We start from the raw sequence: 15,905 nt of genomic DNA on the forward strand, positions 1-15,905 counted from the left end.
TTTCAAATTTATTTCTATAATTTCTCTCCCATCCATCCCCTTCTCTTCCCTCACAAGACCATCCATTCTTGTGATCATGAATCTGACTACTGGCATCCCTGGCTTCCTTTTAGTCCCAACTATAATCCCACCTTCTACAGAAGCCTTCCCCACCTTGTTAATTCCAGTGCTTTCCCTCTATTGATTATTTACTATTTATCCTATATATAGCTTATTTTGTATACATTCTTCCGTAGACAATATACAATTGTATACTGTCTACCCCACTAGTTTGTAAGCTCTTTGAGGGTAGTGACTTGTCTTTTGCCTCTTTTCATATGCCCAGTGTTTAGTACAGTGCCTGGCATGTAGTAGTCATTTAATAAATGTTGATTGATTGATTGATCATCCTTCTAGTTCAGGCTGTCATGTCTCTACTGTAGGTCAATGTAATGGTTTTCTGATTGGTCTCCTTGCTTCCAGTTTCTCCCCTTTGACATCTATGTGGCTGTTAAAATAACCTTCCTAAGGGTGCAGTGGATACAGCAGCCATCCTGAAGTTAGGAAGACCTAAGTCCAAATCCAATCTCAATCACTTATTAGCTGTGTGACCCTGGACAAGTCATTTAACGCCAATTGCCTCCAAAACAACCTCAACAACAAAAAAATTCATCTTGAAGCGTAGATCTGTCAATGATCAGCCCCTCTTCTAGCAGCTTCAGTGGTTCCCTCTTACTCCTAGAATAAAATGAAATGCCTTAGGCTAGTTTTTCATTCTCCTTGCAGTCTGGCTCAAGCTCACCTTTCCAGACATATTTCATCGTATTACTCCCATTCACACACTCTTTTTTTGTAGCCAGACTGACCTACTTGCTGTTCCCCAAACTCAATATTCCATCTCTTATCATCCCCCATCCCTGGAATGTACTCCTTCCTCTCTTCTGCCTCTTAGAAGTAGGAACTTCCTTCAAGGAGCTGCCACCTCCTATAGGAAGCCTTTGCTGATTCCCCTATTCGTTAGCGCTTTCTTTGTCCTTGAATTACATTGTTATTCTTTTGGGGGGCAGGCAAACAAGGGTTAAGTGACTTGCCCAGAGTCACACAGCTATTAAGTATCTGAGGCCATATTTGAACTCAGGTTCTTCTGACTCCAGAGCTGGTGCTCTATCCACTGTGCCACCTCTACTCCTATGTTATGATTTTTAAATGTTCTCTCCCCAAGCAAAACAGTAGGGCAGCAGCTGAGGGCAATGGGCAGCCCTCTTTGTGCCTAGCAAAGTGCCTTGCTGAATCATGGAATCACCAAATCTCAGAGCTGGAAGAGACATTAGAGGCCATCTAGTCCAACTCATTCTGCTACATCCTGCTGGCTCACAAGAGATCATCTAGCCCTTGTCTAAAAACAGTCAGTGAGGTGGCCCACATCACCTCTCCTGGCCGTCCTTCCTACTCTCACATAAATCTAAGACATATACATTGTTTTCATCCATTATATCTAAAGTTGTCTCTTCACTCTATCTGTTGGTCCTTCAAATACCTTTAAACCACTATCATTGCTCCCTGCCCCCTCCTCAAGTTTTCCCTATGCTGACCAACTCCCTGTTCTATCAAAAGAATGTCATGTTTTCACTTGTCTTCCTCTTGAAACTCTGCATTGGTCAATGTTCTTTCTCTAAAGTGATATCCAGGACAGGATAGAACATTGCTGATGCAGAGTGACCAGGGGAGAGTGCTATGGAATTGATCACTTCTCTAGTCCTAGAAACACTGGCTTTCTCAGTGGAGCCTAAGATCTCTTGACAGTCTCAAGACACTGAACTCCCAAATTGTTGAATTGAATTAGGTTGGGTTGGATTGAGTTGGGCTAAGTTGAGCTGAGATTTCTCCTAGTGTCTGTGTGTGGGGTGATGTAACAAAGAACGTGCTAAAGGGGAATGTAATTACTGTCAGGCCCAGATAGGTTATAAAGCATGGATTTCATTAGAAAGACTGGTTTTGCTTTGTTTCTCAGAAAATTATTGCTTTTGTTGTGGAGTTGTTTTTCAGTTGTGTCTGACTCTTCATGACCCCATTTGGGATTTTCTTGGCAAACATACTATAGTGGCTTGCCATTTCCTTCTCCAACTTGTTTTACAGATGAATAAACTGAGGCAAACAGGGTTAAGTGACTTGCCCATGGTCACACAACTAGTAAGTGTCTGAGACCAGATTTGAACTCAGGAAGATAAATATTATTGACTCAAAGCCTGGCACTCTATCCACTGCACCATCTAGTTGCCATACTTTGGCAACATAAAGTCGAGTGCCTAGTTTTATAACTTAAACCCCTTTGGTTCAACATTTTCATCAGTGATTTGGATAACAATTTTTGTTAATCAAATGCGTAGATAATGCATTTCTTGATGGGGAAATGGGTGTTGGAAGCAAGGATAACTATTAAGTTGAATGAGAGAATCAAAATTTCCAAGTATCTCAATAGACTGGAATGATGGACTGACAGGAAGATTTTGTTTAATAGAAATGAATGCATTGTTTGTACTCTTAAAAAAAGAAATTTCCCCCAGTACACTTAAAATGCAATTCATTTTGTGAAAAATTTGATTCAGTTTTTCATGAACGTATCAGTAGTATTGAAACATTAGAAGGTAGGCTGGATCTGATAGGATATTTTAAAACACATATTTTAGACTCTTCCCCATCTTCATCTCATTGCTAATTATGTCACTTTCTTTCTAAATATATCTTTTATTCCCCTCTGGACTTTATTTAACTTCCCGTTTCCATCTTATCTGGCACTATTAATGCATTGCAGCATCAGTTTCTTGGAGTTTTTAGACCTTCCTTGGTGAAAGGGGCACAAGATCCAAGAAAACTCTTGGTCTAATTTCTCTCTGTCTACCACTTTGTCAAATTCCAAGGATATCCTGGCTGTTGTTAACCAAAAATCTCTGGTAAGACATGTGGACAGATGTTAGTAACATCAATTAATTCACTCATTTTTACAGATGTGTTCAAAAGCAGATGAGGTAAACAGTCAGTTGAATGATTGTTATGATAGTAACATGCTGCAGGACTCACTCCCAGATCCATCTTCCAGAGGTTCTAGGTTAGGTGAACTCCATATGCTGGCACAAATGTCGATTTGCATGACCTCTCAGTCACTGAAATTAAGATTAGCCCCAATACATCATTTCTCCTTTTTCTGGTAGATTAGTTTCATGGAATTTTCACTAAGGCTCTACTCTGTTATCCTCTTTCCCAGACTGTTTTTTCTATCTCAAATGTTTCCCTAAATTTGACCTTCAGTCACGATCTTTGCAAAAGTTGCTCCCAACAACAATATCCGAAATACTATCCTCTTCACCTTAGTTTCTCTGGGAATCCTTTGCTTCCTTCAAAAATTCTTCAAGGTACCCCAAGAACTAGGAACCTTCTCTTAATGCCCTAGTAGTAGAACATTTCATCCCCTCAAGTTACATTATCCAGGTCCTATACCCCTATTCCTATCCCATTTATGTATTATATTTTCCAACACAATGTCCCTTGAATGAGGGACTGTTTTTCAACTTAGTTACTTCAATTCATGCCTTACACATCAAAAACCCTTAATAAATATTTGTTGAGTAGAATGAAGACTTGCTGGCCATAGCAAAATTCTTGAGAGGTCCTACCAAGCTGAAAAGGCTTTAAGTTCTGGTCTAGTATTGGATTATATGCCTTTTCTCTAAGTCTGAATTTTAGTATAAGTTTATTGCTTATCCATTGGGGGTGGTATTTACTCAGCCATTTTATAGGAATGAGGGGTAGAGTTGTCAGGGAGGTTGCTACCTCTTCATCTGAGGGTGAGACCACAGAATTTTAAAGTATTAAAGTACTCTGAAATAGCATCTACCATAACTTGGTTGATGTTATGGCCTCAGCTTTGAGTGTAATAATTGTTTTCATTTTTATTGTGCATTACAATTGTAAGCCCTTCCATATTCATTTATCTTATTTGAGGTTGTTTTATATAGTAGATAGGATGCTGGGAATGGGATCAGAAAACTGTTATTTAGTCCTTTCAGACTCTTTGCGACCCCATTAGGCAAAGAGACTGGAGTGGTTTTCCCTTTCCTCTTCCAGTTCATTTTACAGATGAGGAAACTGAGGCAAACAGGGTGAAGTGATTTATCCAGAGTCACACTGCTAGTAAGTGTCTGAGGCTGGATTTGAACTCAGGAAGATGTCTTCCTAATGCCAATCCCAGTGCTCCACCCACTGCACCACCTAGCCACCCTACCTAATCTAAACCTCTTCACTTGTCTACAGCTAGGCTCTAGTTTTGCTGCTTCAACACACTTGTTACCTTTGACCTCATGCAGAGCCCTTGACTTGTCATGCAGTCACAGAAAGCTTTTCTTTCTACTGTGGTGTCACCATAAGCTTTCACTCTCTACTTGTTTTATTATGGACCTAGTATACTGAAGTGGAGACCATGGAAAGTATCATTGAAAAGGTTCTTATAAACCTTCAGTTTAGATTCTGGTACTCTGTTGGCTTCCCAGGGTGACAGAGACAGTGCCCAAAGAGGGACCACCACTCTTTTCCCTAAATCTTTTTTTTCTTATACAATGGAATAATTTTAGTGAAACCACCCTGCAGTTTGTAGTTCCTGTTTTTGCTCTTTTCAGATGCCAGAAAGCAGACCCTTCAGGAATTGTTAAAGATCAAGAGTTTCTGTAGTGCGGGGGTTTAGACATATAGGGGTCTGTGGGACTTTTTTTTAAGGACTTAAGCACTTTGAGGATATAAAAGAGCACACGTGCTTTGTTCTAAGCAGAATAATGAAAGCTACCTGGATGTTTAAGAGTACAGACACACTTACTTGGTTACTTTTTAATAATTCAGTCCACCTACACATGCTTCCACTGTGGAGTCTGTGCTAATTAGGCTAATGAATACCTGCCCTGTACCAATTACGGTCTCTGAGGAATGGGATAAGGTCCCAATAAAACCCTTGCACCTGCATTTCTGTAAAGGAGTCCTAAATCTGACCAAGAAGCCCTCCAAACCTGTTCCTAGACATCACTTCAAAGGGAATTAGAATGAGTTCCTCAACTAGTTATTCTCTCCCCCTCCCCCCTCTAAAATGCTTGGTGTCTACCTTCATCTCATTCAAAGGAGCAGAAGTTCTCTTCGTTATAAAGACCTGGATGCCTTGGAATTTATGTCTGATACAAATATATTATAAATTCTATTTGATACAATTCAATTTGATACTGTTCAATACTATATTACAATATTATGTATAAAATAATAGAATAAATACATAATCCAAACACTATTCAAATAGTCTCAACTATTCTACGAATATGTATCCCTAGTAGGTATCTTTGGAGTTAGGAATATTTGGGTTCCAGACCACCTCTTGACACGTAGTGATGTGACTATGGGCAAATCACTTAACAGCTCTTTGCCTTAATCACCTCTGAGACTGTAAATGACATAAGACATGAGACATAACTCTAAGACTGTAAGTGACTTTAAGTTGCTGATATGTTCAGGAGGAAGAAGGGTATACTTCCATACTTGGAATTCCCCAACTCCGATTAAAATCACATACTCCTTCCTCCCACCCCAAAGAAAAAATCCCAAACAATTATGTTCAGGATACTATACTAGGTACTGTGGATTCAAAGTTAAAAATAAAACCGCTTCCCTCCCCAAGTTTAAACTCTATTGCCTTTTACTACCTCCATGACCTTGGGGGATTTATATAGAATCTCTGTGCCTTAGTTTCCTCATTTGTATAATCAGGGGGATAATTACATGACCAGTTCTAAATCTATGATCCTGCAACTGCTCAAAATCCAAGTATTAATATTCTCCCTCTGAGAACAAGTTAAAAAATTCAGCAAGTAATTTAGCTTCCATAGATACAAACCTGACTGATAGGCACAGAAACAGGAGAAATTTGAACCCAGGACACCTGATTTCAAGTTTTGTTCCCCACACTACAGGGCACTGCCCCAACTTCCTGTTAAAATTGTCTCAGTAAGTAACCAACAAATTCCATATAACTCAGAGTTTTTAGATGGAGATCGAATGGTGCTGGTCAGGAAAGAGGCAGAGGGGATTCCTGCTCAGGGACAGCCTTCTTGAAGTTCCCTAAACTCCCTAAATTTTAACTGAATATTCTGTGTCTTACATTCATATGTTCTTAGCAACATAAAACATTAGTAGAAACAGTCACAATAATAATAATAATAATAATAGCAATGAATATAATAAGTAATATAACAAAATAAAGTGCAATAAATACAGCACTTTGTAGGACTTGCAGAGTACTCTACATTATTATCTCACATGATCTTCACAGCAATCCTAGGAAGTAGGTGCTATTATTATACCTATTTTACAGATGAGGAAATGGAGATGTAGTGACTCGATCAGTCCCTTCGTGACTCTTCGTGACCCCATTTTGCCGTTTTCTTGGCAAAGGTCCTGGAGTGGTTTGCCATTTCCTTCTCCAGCTCATTTTACAAATGGGAAAACTGAGGTAAACAGGATTAAATGACTTGCCCAGGGTCACACAGCTAGTGTCTGAGGCTAGATTGGAATTCAGGTCTTCCTGACTCCAGGTCTAGTGTTTTGTCCACTGCACCACCTTGCTGCAATACCAGCACCTGAAATCATAAATTTGGATCTGGAAGGGACTGATCCCTTTATGTTACAGATCAGGAAACTGAGGCCCAGAGACTCCAAACCCAGCATTCTATTCACTCTGAGATGAATAACATGAGAATTGTAATTTTTAAAAAAATCATCTTTCAAAGCAAAATCAGTTAAAAGAGATGGGAATAGAAGACCTTAGGGAGACAATTCAAGCCCCAAGGCATATTTTCCATGGAGATGGAGACATAACTACACACAAACTCCCTGAGACCACTGGTGAGGGGTAAGCTACTGGGGGTACAAAGAGCAGGGGTAGGTTGGACCAGAAAAAAACTCCCCAGGGCTATTCTTGCCAACAAGGTACTAATCTCGGTCATCTCTGCTTTCAGGAGTCTACGTGTTTTTTCAATTTTCTTCATGAGTCAGAAATTGACTAGTAAGACAGCCAAGAAACTCTAGCATGGCTTCATGGAGCCATGCTTCCCAGGAAATGATTCTCAGTCAACTTGATCTACTTTTTCCTATCTCTGAAAAACTGGGTGGAATAAAATAGACAGCTCTGTAGTATTTTCAAGATGTGGCCAGGAAAAAGTATGTTTCTGCTTAAGATTCTCTTGAAACTTAAGTGTTTTAGACTGGAACTAACTAGGACAGGAAATGTTGGTCCTTTGGAAAGCATAGGAGGTTCATTAGATGAAGAATGTAGCCCTCTCTTTTCCACCATTCCATATCTCTCCCATCCTTCAAAATGCTATTTAAAACTCTACTCAGGAACCTTCCTTAGCTGACCCCAAGAGCTCCTTTATTGAACATCTCCCTTATGAACTTACTTCCACCATATTAATTTATGTCTGTTTATTGTATATATAGAGTCTTCCAAAAGAGTCTTAAGTTGTAATAGCTTAACACCGCACTAAGACTTTTGGGACATGCTGTATAATAACCCAGTAGTCAAAGAAAGCCAAAAGCTTTAAGAAACTAAAAATCCTTTATTTTATACATGTGTTGAAGAATCTTAAATTTCTAAGAGGCTGTAAAACTTTTTTTTTCACTTCTACCATGCTCTTTTTGCTTAATGGGCTTGAGCTAAAATGAGAAGCAAAATGGTATAGTAAATAGGATGCTAGCCCTGGAATCAGGAAGATATGGGTTTAAATTCTCTCCCCACCCCTCCCCCTACCACTAGTTATATGCCTAAAGCAAGTCATTTTCTCTTGAACTTAGTTTCTCCATCTGTAAAATGAAAAGCTTGAATTGATGGCATAAAAGTTTCTTCTAGTTCTATATCTCTGATGTATTTTACCTGTGTCAAATGGTCTAACATTCTCAGACCCTATATTCTCTAGTCATTGTAAGAGCAATTACATTTAAAATAAAGTTTAATGCATGAAACTGCATTTCATTATTTTCACAATAACGTTCCCTTAGTTGAAAACTACCAACCTGATGCCTTGTGGGGAACTGTCCCAAGCAATGGAATGTTGACAGTGGGATCATCCATGATGCCTTTATCCAGAGACCGTAAGGATAAGAATTCATAGAAATATTCAGCCTACAACAGAAGGCATTGAAAACAAGTACTTATTGAAGTCAGCATCCAATGGAATATTTAACATCTACTGAATAGAAATTTATCACATTTCATCAGTCACTGAACCAAACAAAGATTGAGGCATTATGTAGATATAACTCTCCAAAATGAGGACTCTCATTGAAACTCTTCATTTTGAGAAGAGTTCTGAAACATCAACAGCAGAATGTGTTCCAAAAAATTAGCTTAATCATTCACTTAAAGGAATTCTTTGGCTGGTGTGTTTGGAAAGATGGGAGTTAGAGATGATAGATCTGAAGCTGGGAGGAACTTTAGCAATCATCTAGTTCAACCTTCTCATTTTATAGCCAAAGAGGCTGAGGGTCAGAAAAGTTAAGTGATTGGTCCAAGGTTCCAGAACTGATAGCCATAGGAACTAAAACAGCTGGAACTCAAACTCAGATCCACCATCTTTAAATTCCCTGTTCTTTCTATTTTCCCACAGATTCCTGTGCAATATTTTGACAAGTTACCCTTATAGATAAATTACTTTAAAGCTCTCTGACTAGCCATGAGAAGGGCTTTTGCAAAGGAAGGAGTCCGGGTCATCCTTTGAATTCTTCCAAATCTGCCCCAAAGTGGAAAGCCATAATCAAAAATGCTAATGGATAGAAATGATAGTTTATTGGGAATGCTTTGGTTGTCAACATGGGAATGAAATAAGAAAGACAATGATTTTACTATTGCACTTATTTTCTTGTCTCTTTATCATTGGGAATATTATATTTAAGACCAAAATTCAATCAAAGGTAGAAAAGGATAACAAGTTAATAACTATAATCACAATACGAAAACAAATCATATAACAGTCATATTTTTTTGAACAAACCTCTATCAAGGAAATTGTTGTTTATTCCTCAGATATCCATGGTAACCCTGATGCTGACAATGAGTTCTCTCTCACTGCCTAGTTTTGAAGCTTAATTGAATCTAAAGCAGATTCTAAATTAAAAGGACTGTCATTGAAACTGACTGCTCTTGATGTGAAAGAGCAATCAATAAGCAACTCCAACCTAAGATGAGTGATGGGCAAGGGGAGTGGCTCCCTAAATATGTATGTGTTCTTCCTGCAGAATTGAGAAGAGAATGAAGTATACACAAGGGAACAGCTCTGAGTATTTAAAGAAAGGACCATAAGAAGAGTTCTACATACAAAATTTATTTTTCCATTATGATACAGTTTCTGAAGAAACAAAGTTGAGAATCATCTGAAATGCAATGGAGAGGAGCTTGGACAGGCTTAAATGTATCACAAAAAAAAAAGAGTTACAGAGAAGTGGTTTGAAGGATATCATCAGAAGAAAAGAGATGGGTTATTTAAAATAAAGTTGAAGAGAGATAGAGCCATTCACTAGATGGCCCATGTACTCTTGGTATCCTCATGGTATCACAAGGATGAAAGGAAGCTCATCAGTGTGTTAGGGGAATCCCTGAAGAAAATCTATTTGAGGAAATGGATGAAAGTCAAACAGGATGGGAAAGCAGCTAGGTGGTACAGTGGGTAGAGTACAAGTCCTGGAGTCAGGAAGACTCATCTTCAAGAGTCCAAATCCAGCCTCAGACACTTACTAGCTGTGTGACTCCAGGCAAGTTACTTGACCCTGTTTGCCTCAGTTTCCCCATCTGTAAAAAGAGCTAGAGAAGCAAATGGCAAACCACTTTAGTATCTTTGCCAAGATCCCAAAAGAGGCCACGAACAGTCAGACATATTGAAACGACTGAACAGTAACAGTGAGGTTGTGATGTGTATCTTTGGAGGAAAGGAATACTCAAATTGATGATATCACAGATGGTCTGGAGTATTGGACTATGAGAGATCCTTTCTTTTCGCTCCCCAACCCCAGGTGATTTCTTCTCATGAGTTTAGCTAGAGTGCTCTCTCTTCTTTGCTTGGACAAACATCTTGAGTTTTGAACTCTCTCTCTCTCTCTCTCTCTGGGTTTATAACAGCTCGCAAGGTGTTACCAAGTTTTCTCAGCCAATGTGAATGCATGTTCTGTGCAACTGTCTTCCAATTGATTAAGGATGTTTTTCTCAGTCTAAAATCTATGACAGATTGATTATGAGGAGTTTGCATGTAGTAAAGGTGCCAAGGCATAGCTGTGTATCTCTTACTTTAAATGGGGTGGGATGACTTGATTGATTTGCTCAATCAGCCCTGACTTTTATAATCAGATATTACTGGGGATGTGATAAGCATTAGAAAACTTTTCTCCTAATAAAAACACAAGAACAAAGGTATGGAATTTCATTTAGATCAGAGAAGAGAGAGGAATAGAGACAAATATAGAAAGAGAGATAGATACAGTGAGAGACAGGGAGAGGGAGAGACAGACACAGAGAGAGACAGAGACAGACACAGAGACACTGAAAGACAGAGACAGATAGACACAGTGAGAGAATATTTGAGTGTGTATGGGTGTGTAAGAGAGAAAGAGAGAATATATGTGTCATGAGAGAGAATGTGTTTGAGAGAGAATATTTATATGTGTGAGAGAGAATATTTATGTATGATAGAGTAAGAGAGAATGTGTGTATGTGAGAGACAGAGAGACAGAGATAGAGACAGACACAAAGACAGAGACAGAGATAGAAAGACACAGTGAGAGAGAATATGTATGTGTGAGAGAGAATATTTGTGCATGTAATAGAGTAAGAAAAAATATGTGTTTATGTTAGAGTGTGTGTGTGGGGGAGGCCACTCTCCCTTCTTGACTGGTTCAGAGCAGTTATCCAAGTGATATGATGGGGGAAGCCTCTGCCAGAAAAGCCTTCATGTTTAGGATTCTAAGTGACTCTGGGCATTCATATGCATCTTTGGGGCTAATGGTTGATCCTTCAACCTCTTATTTCAAACAAAGCTGTAGGATTCTGAGCGAGTCATTTAAACTCTCTGAGACCCACGTTCGTCCTCCGTAAAATGAAATGATTGGCTTCAATTACACCTATGGTCATTTCTGATTCAATAACCATATTTAGTGGTTTTCAGTAGTGTCCAACTCTTTGGTTTTCTTGGCAAAGACACTAGAGTGCTTTGCCATTTCCTTCTCCTACTCATTTTACAGATAAGGAAATTGAGGCAAACAAGATTAAGTTACTTGACAGCTAGTAAATGTCTGAGGCTGGATTCGAGCTCAGGAAGTTTTTGTGATTTCAGGTCCAGTACTCTGTTCACTGCACCACCTAGCTTTCAAATACCACATAACTATAAATTATAACACATTCCATAATGATACTTATTAGCTTTAACCTGTTTGAAATGAAATCTATCTTTCTATTAGTGATTTTTAAAAACATACTTGTGATTTTATCATCATAAGTAACTTTTTCAAAAGTTTTATTTTTTATCATGAAATTGAAAACATCAATCAACATAAGTATTTCAATATTCAAAAATATTTCAATATGCAAAGAACTGAGAGGTTTGTATGACATAATTATAATAATGGCTAAATTTATATAGTTTTTGAAGTATGTTAAGTGCTTTACAAAGATCATCTTTTTTAATTCTCATAACAACCCTAGGAGGTAGATGCTGTTATTACTCCAGTTTTATAAATGAGGAAACTGAGATAGACAGATATAGTGACTTTTCCAGGGTCAGACAGCTAGTAAATGTCTGAGGCTATATCTGAACTCAAGTCTTCTTGACTACAGGCCCCAGTGCTCTCTCCACTGAGCTACCACTATAGCATCAATGAAATATGAACTCCTAGTATGAAGTTTTTATGTGTATGCTAAAGCTAACAACTGGAGATGGCCCTGATGCAGATCTTAGCTTTAAAAGGTCAAGGTCTCCCACTGCATCCTGGGTCATCTACAGTCACCTTGATCTATATCTGGCCACTGGACCAAGATGGCTCCAGACGAGAAAGTGAGGCTGGTGACTTTGCTCAGCCTTCCTTCACTTAAATCCAATTCACTTGCAAGTCAGGGCATCATCTTCCTTGTGTCACGATCCTCTTCAAGAATGAAGGACAAACAAGTACAACAATGACAATATGGTAGAAAAAATGCCCCGCTTCTTTGCCCTTTTGAACATCTGATCTCTTTGTGTTTTTAAATATTTTATTGATGCTCTTTTTTCTTCCATTCCTTTTTTTTGGCATCACTATCTCTACTAACCAACTCCCCTTCTACAACTCCACCCCAGTAGAATCTCTCCCCAATGATCAATGAATATTATCCAACAAAACAAATCTGTACATTAGCCATGTCTAGAAATCTATGTGATATTTTGCACTCCGAACCCATCACTTCCTTGGTAGGGTGGAAACAAGCTTCATCACCAGTCACAATAGGTCATTGCATTGTTTAGAGTTGTCTTTCAGAATTGTTTTCCTTTAAGTTATTTTAATTACTTTATAAATTATTCTCATAGTTCCACTCAATTATCTCCCACAATTTCGTACAAGTGTTTGGAGGATTCTCTGGATTTTTTTTCATGATTTCTCACAGTATGATAATATTCCATTAAATTCTTCTACTATAATTCATGCAACCATCCCCCAATGTATGAGTGTTAGTGTTCTTTCCAAGTTTTTATCACAGTAAAAAAGTGATGCTATACATATTTTGTTGCATATGGGTCCTTTTAACTTATCTTTGATCTTTTGTGGTTTTGTACCTAAAAGAGTATCACTAGGTTGAAAGGTATGCAAAGTTCAGTGTCATCTTAAATCATTTAAGTGCAGTTCAAAATGGCCTTCAAGAATGTTAACAATAAATTAGTGCTTTCTCTCTCTCTCTCTCTGTCTCTGTCTCTGTCTCTCTCTCTCTGTCTGTCTCTCTCTCTATCTGTCTCTCTCTATCTGTCTCTCTCTTACTCTCACTTTCTCTGTCTCTTTCTGTCTCTGTCTGTCTGTCTGTCTGTCTCTCTCTCTCTCTCTCTTACTCTCACTTTCTCTCTTTGTCTCTCTGTCTCTCTCACACACGCACACACACACACACAGAGTCCTTCCAACAATTGTTACTTTACTTCTTTGCTTTTTGGACAAACTAATGACTGTGACGTAGCACTTCAGAATTTTAAATTTTCATTTCACTAATTAGTGATTTAGAGCATTTTATAACATTTATGTAGTTACCATATAAGCTGTATATAATTTATATAGTAACATATTTATTTTCTGGAAACATCTGTTACTATCCTTCAACTCTTTGTCTACTAGGGAATGGCTCTTTTTCACATCTATTTTTATATCAATTTATTCTATATAATAAATATTGGACCTTTAGCAGGTAAAAAATACAGACTTTTTTAAACAGTTGACTTTTCTTGCTAATCTTGATGTTCTACTCCTAATACGTTTGTTCAGAAGCTTTTCAATTTTATATAATTAAAATTGTCCTTTCAAATGATTATCTTTATCCTTTTTCAAGAATTCTCTCCAACAATAACTGTAAAAGGTATCTTCTTCCCTTCCCCTTTCATTTGTTCAGTATATGACCCTTTCATTTAGCTCTTGTAGCCATTTGGAGAAAATTATCTTATATGATGTGAGATTTTGCTCTTAGTCTAATTTTTGCCAGACTGCTCTTCAGTTTTCCCAGCATTTTTTTATGAGTATTGCAGTAGCTGGAGTTGTTGGATTTATATAATATTATGCTAATATGTTTAATGACTTCAGGGTCTTGTTTACCTAATCTGGTCCACTGATCAACTTTCCTATATGTAATGGGTGTCTGGCACATGCGCAGACCCCACCAGCTTCCTCATCTGATTTAACCTTCACATAGAGAGAACTGGCAAGATTGCTTCTAGAATTATCATGATGGTGTAGAAGGAAAGGGAGAATGAAAAACATGTGTGGACATGCTATAATTGGTTCCAGTTGGTTAAGCACATGATTGGGAGGAACCTTTTACAATTGGATGAGTAGGAAGAACTATCAATGTTTGCAAAAAGACTTGACACAGATTTGGCCACCTCTTTGAATAAATCTCATCTGAGGAAGCTTGGTGACTTGTCTTCTTTCTTCCAGTGAGTGACTTTTCTGTAAGGGGAAAGATCTCAGGGCTTTCTTCCCTTTTGAGGCTACACAAACCCATGAAATAGGTCTAGGTCCTAGACCTTTTTGTTCAGTCATTCTTTCCTGTTCCAGGTGCAAAGAGTAAAGTCTCTGACCTTGGTTGGGACAATGAGTCACCAAAATCCAGGAATCAGAAATCCATCCATCTGTTGCAGCCATTGCAGCATCAATGTGCTGAGGAGAAGGGAGTAATCCTTAGGGATGACATTTGGGACCTAAGTGGAAAGATTCTTCTAGCAATCATGCCACATTTGGACATGAACTTAGAACCGAGGTCATGTAATAACTGAACAAAGTTTTCATTGTACTACCTGAAGTGATACAGAAGAGAGTATACCTTGGAGGAATTGGTGAATAATGCTTATAGTTTGTTCTTGCTATATCTTTGAATAGAGCTATCCAAGTAGCTTTGTAAAGCAACCTAATATTAAGTGGTTAAATGGAACTGGGGCTGCTATGGTGGAGGGAGAAACAAAGCCATTGGGAGCTCACACCAATGACAGAGGGAACAGACAAACCATAAACTTCTTATGGCATCCTGGAGTAGTTTTGATGATTACTATTTATAATATAGTTTAAGATCTACTACTGGTAGTCTCCATTCATGCCTATATTTTGTCATAATTTCCATTAAGATTCTTGACCTTTTTACTCCAGATGGATTATATTATTATTATACTAGTACCATCTGATGTAGTCTCACTGCTTATTGCTTTTGCCTTGTACCTAATTGTTTGGATTCATCTGAAGTATTATAAATGCTGCTATCGTCCCTAATTTTAACTTTGTGAATCTTTATATTTTAAGTGTGTTTCTTATCAACAACATATTGTTGGATTCTGTTTTCAAATCCCACCTGTTACATTCCTCCATTTCTTAGGTGAGTTTATGCTATTCACATTCACTAATATGATTATTAATTGTCTTTTTTCCCTCCATCATATCTCTATATAAGTTTTCCTCTGTCATCCTCTTCTTTAGTAAGAAAAAGAAAGTGTGTGTGGGGAAATAATGGGATCAACATTCAGAAATTATAGGGGTCTGACCTTACTTCTCTGTCCTTTTTTTCACTCAACCCAGACCCAAATCACTATTTCTTATACTTTCTTCCAATCATTTTAATTCCATCTCTTCCCCATTTCATTATGGTCCCGCCATGTTGATTCTCTTTATAACTTCATTTCTGAATCAGTGAAGACTCCTGAAGGAGAGGGGGGAAAAGGCAGCATGTGCCAAGAAAGTTGAATTGCTACCAGCTTGACCACCGTTGTATCTTCTTCTGTACTTTGATGGAGACAGCTCAGGACCCTGAACCCAAGGGCCTTCTAATATCAATGTTTCCAGCCCAATGCCCTCAGCCATTATCCTGGGAGGCAGCTTCTGTGGAGATATATCTTGGCAACCACTCCTGCAGATGTTACACCACAGCTACTGAAGACCCAGGAAAGAAAGTTTTAGCTATAAGCATCCTTGGCACAGTTGAATGGTTCAACAGCAGAAAATTATATTAATTGGTGGAAATGACATTAAAAAAGAGGCATTCTCATCTGCTTTGTTTCTCACCTTCCCATCTGATTTGCAGCTACAACCTTTCATACTGTGTTGTCTTCCACATCAGAATGTGAGCCCCTTGAGAGAAGAGACTGTCT

The 15,905-nt window shown here is 38.2% G+C and overlaps 1 protein-coding gene across 1 annotated transcript in view; it reads right to left on the reverse strand.

The window, feature by feature from the left end:
• The window catches only part of WIF1 (WNT inhibitory factor 1), a 109,860-nt gene that overhangs the window by 43,948 nt on the left and 50,007 nt on the right, over window positions 1–15,905 (reverse strand). The window contains exon 3 of the mRNA XM_072655277.1: window positions 8,077–8,185. Within this exon, the coding sequence (XP_072511378.1) occupies window positions 8,077–8,185 (109 nt within the window). The remainder of the gene's footprint in view (window positions 1–8,076; window positions 8,186–15,905) is intronic.

This window comes from Notamacropus eugenii, chromosome 3, assembly GCF_028372415.1.
Source record: "Notamacropus eugenii isolate mMacEug1 chromosome 3, mMacEug1.pri_v2, whole genome shotgun sequence".
NCBI classification, from domain to species: domain Eukaryota; kingdom Metazoa; phylum Chordata; class Mammalia; order Diprotodontia; family Macropodidae; genus Notamacropus; species Notamacropus eugenii.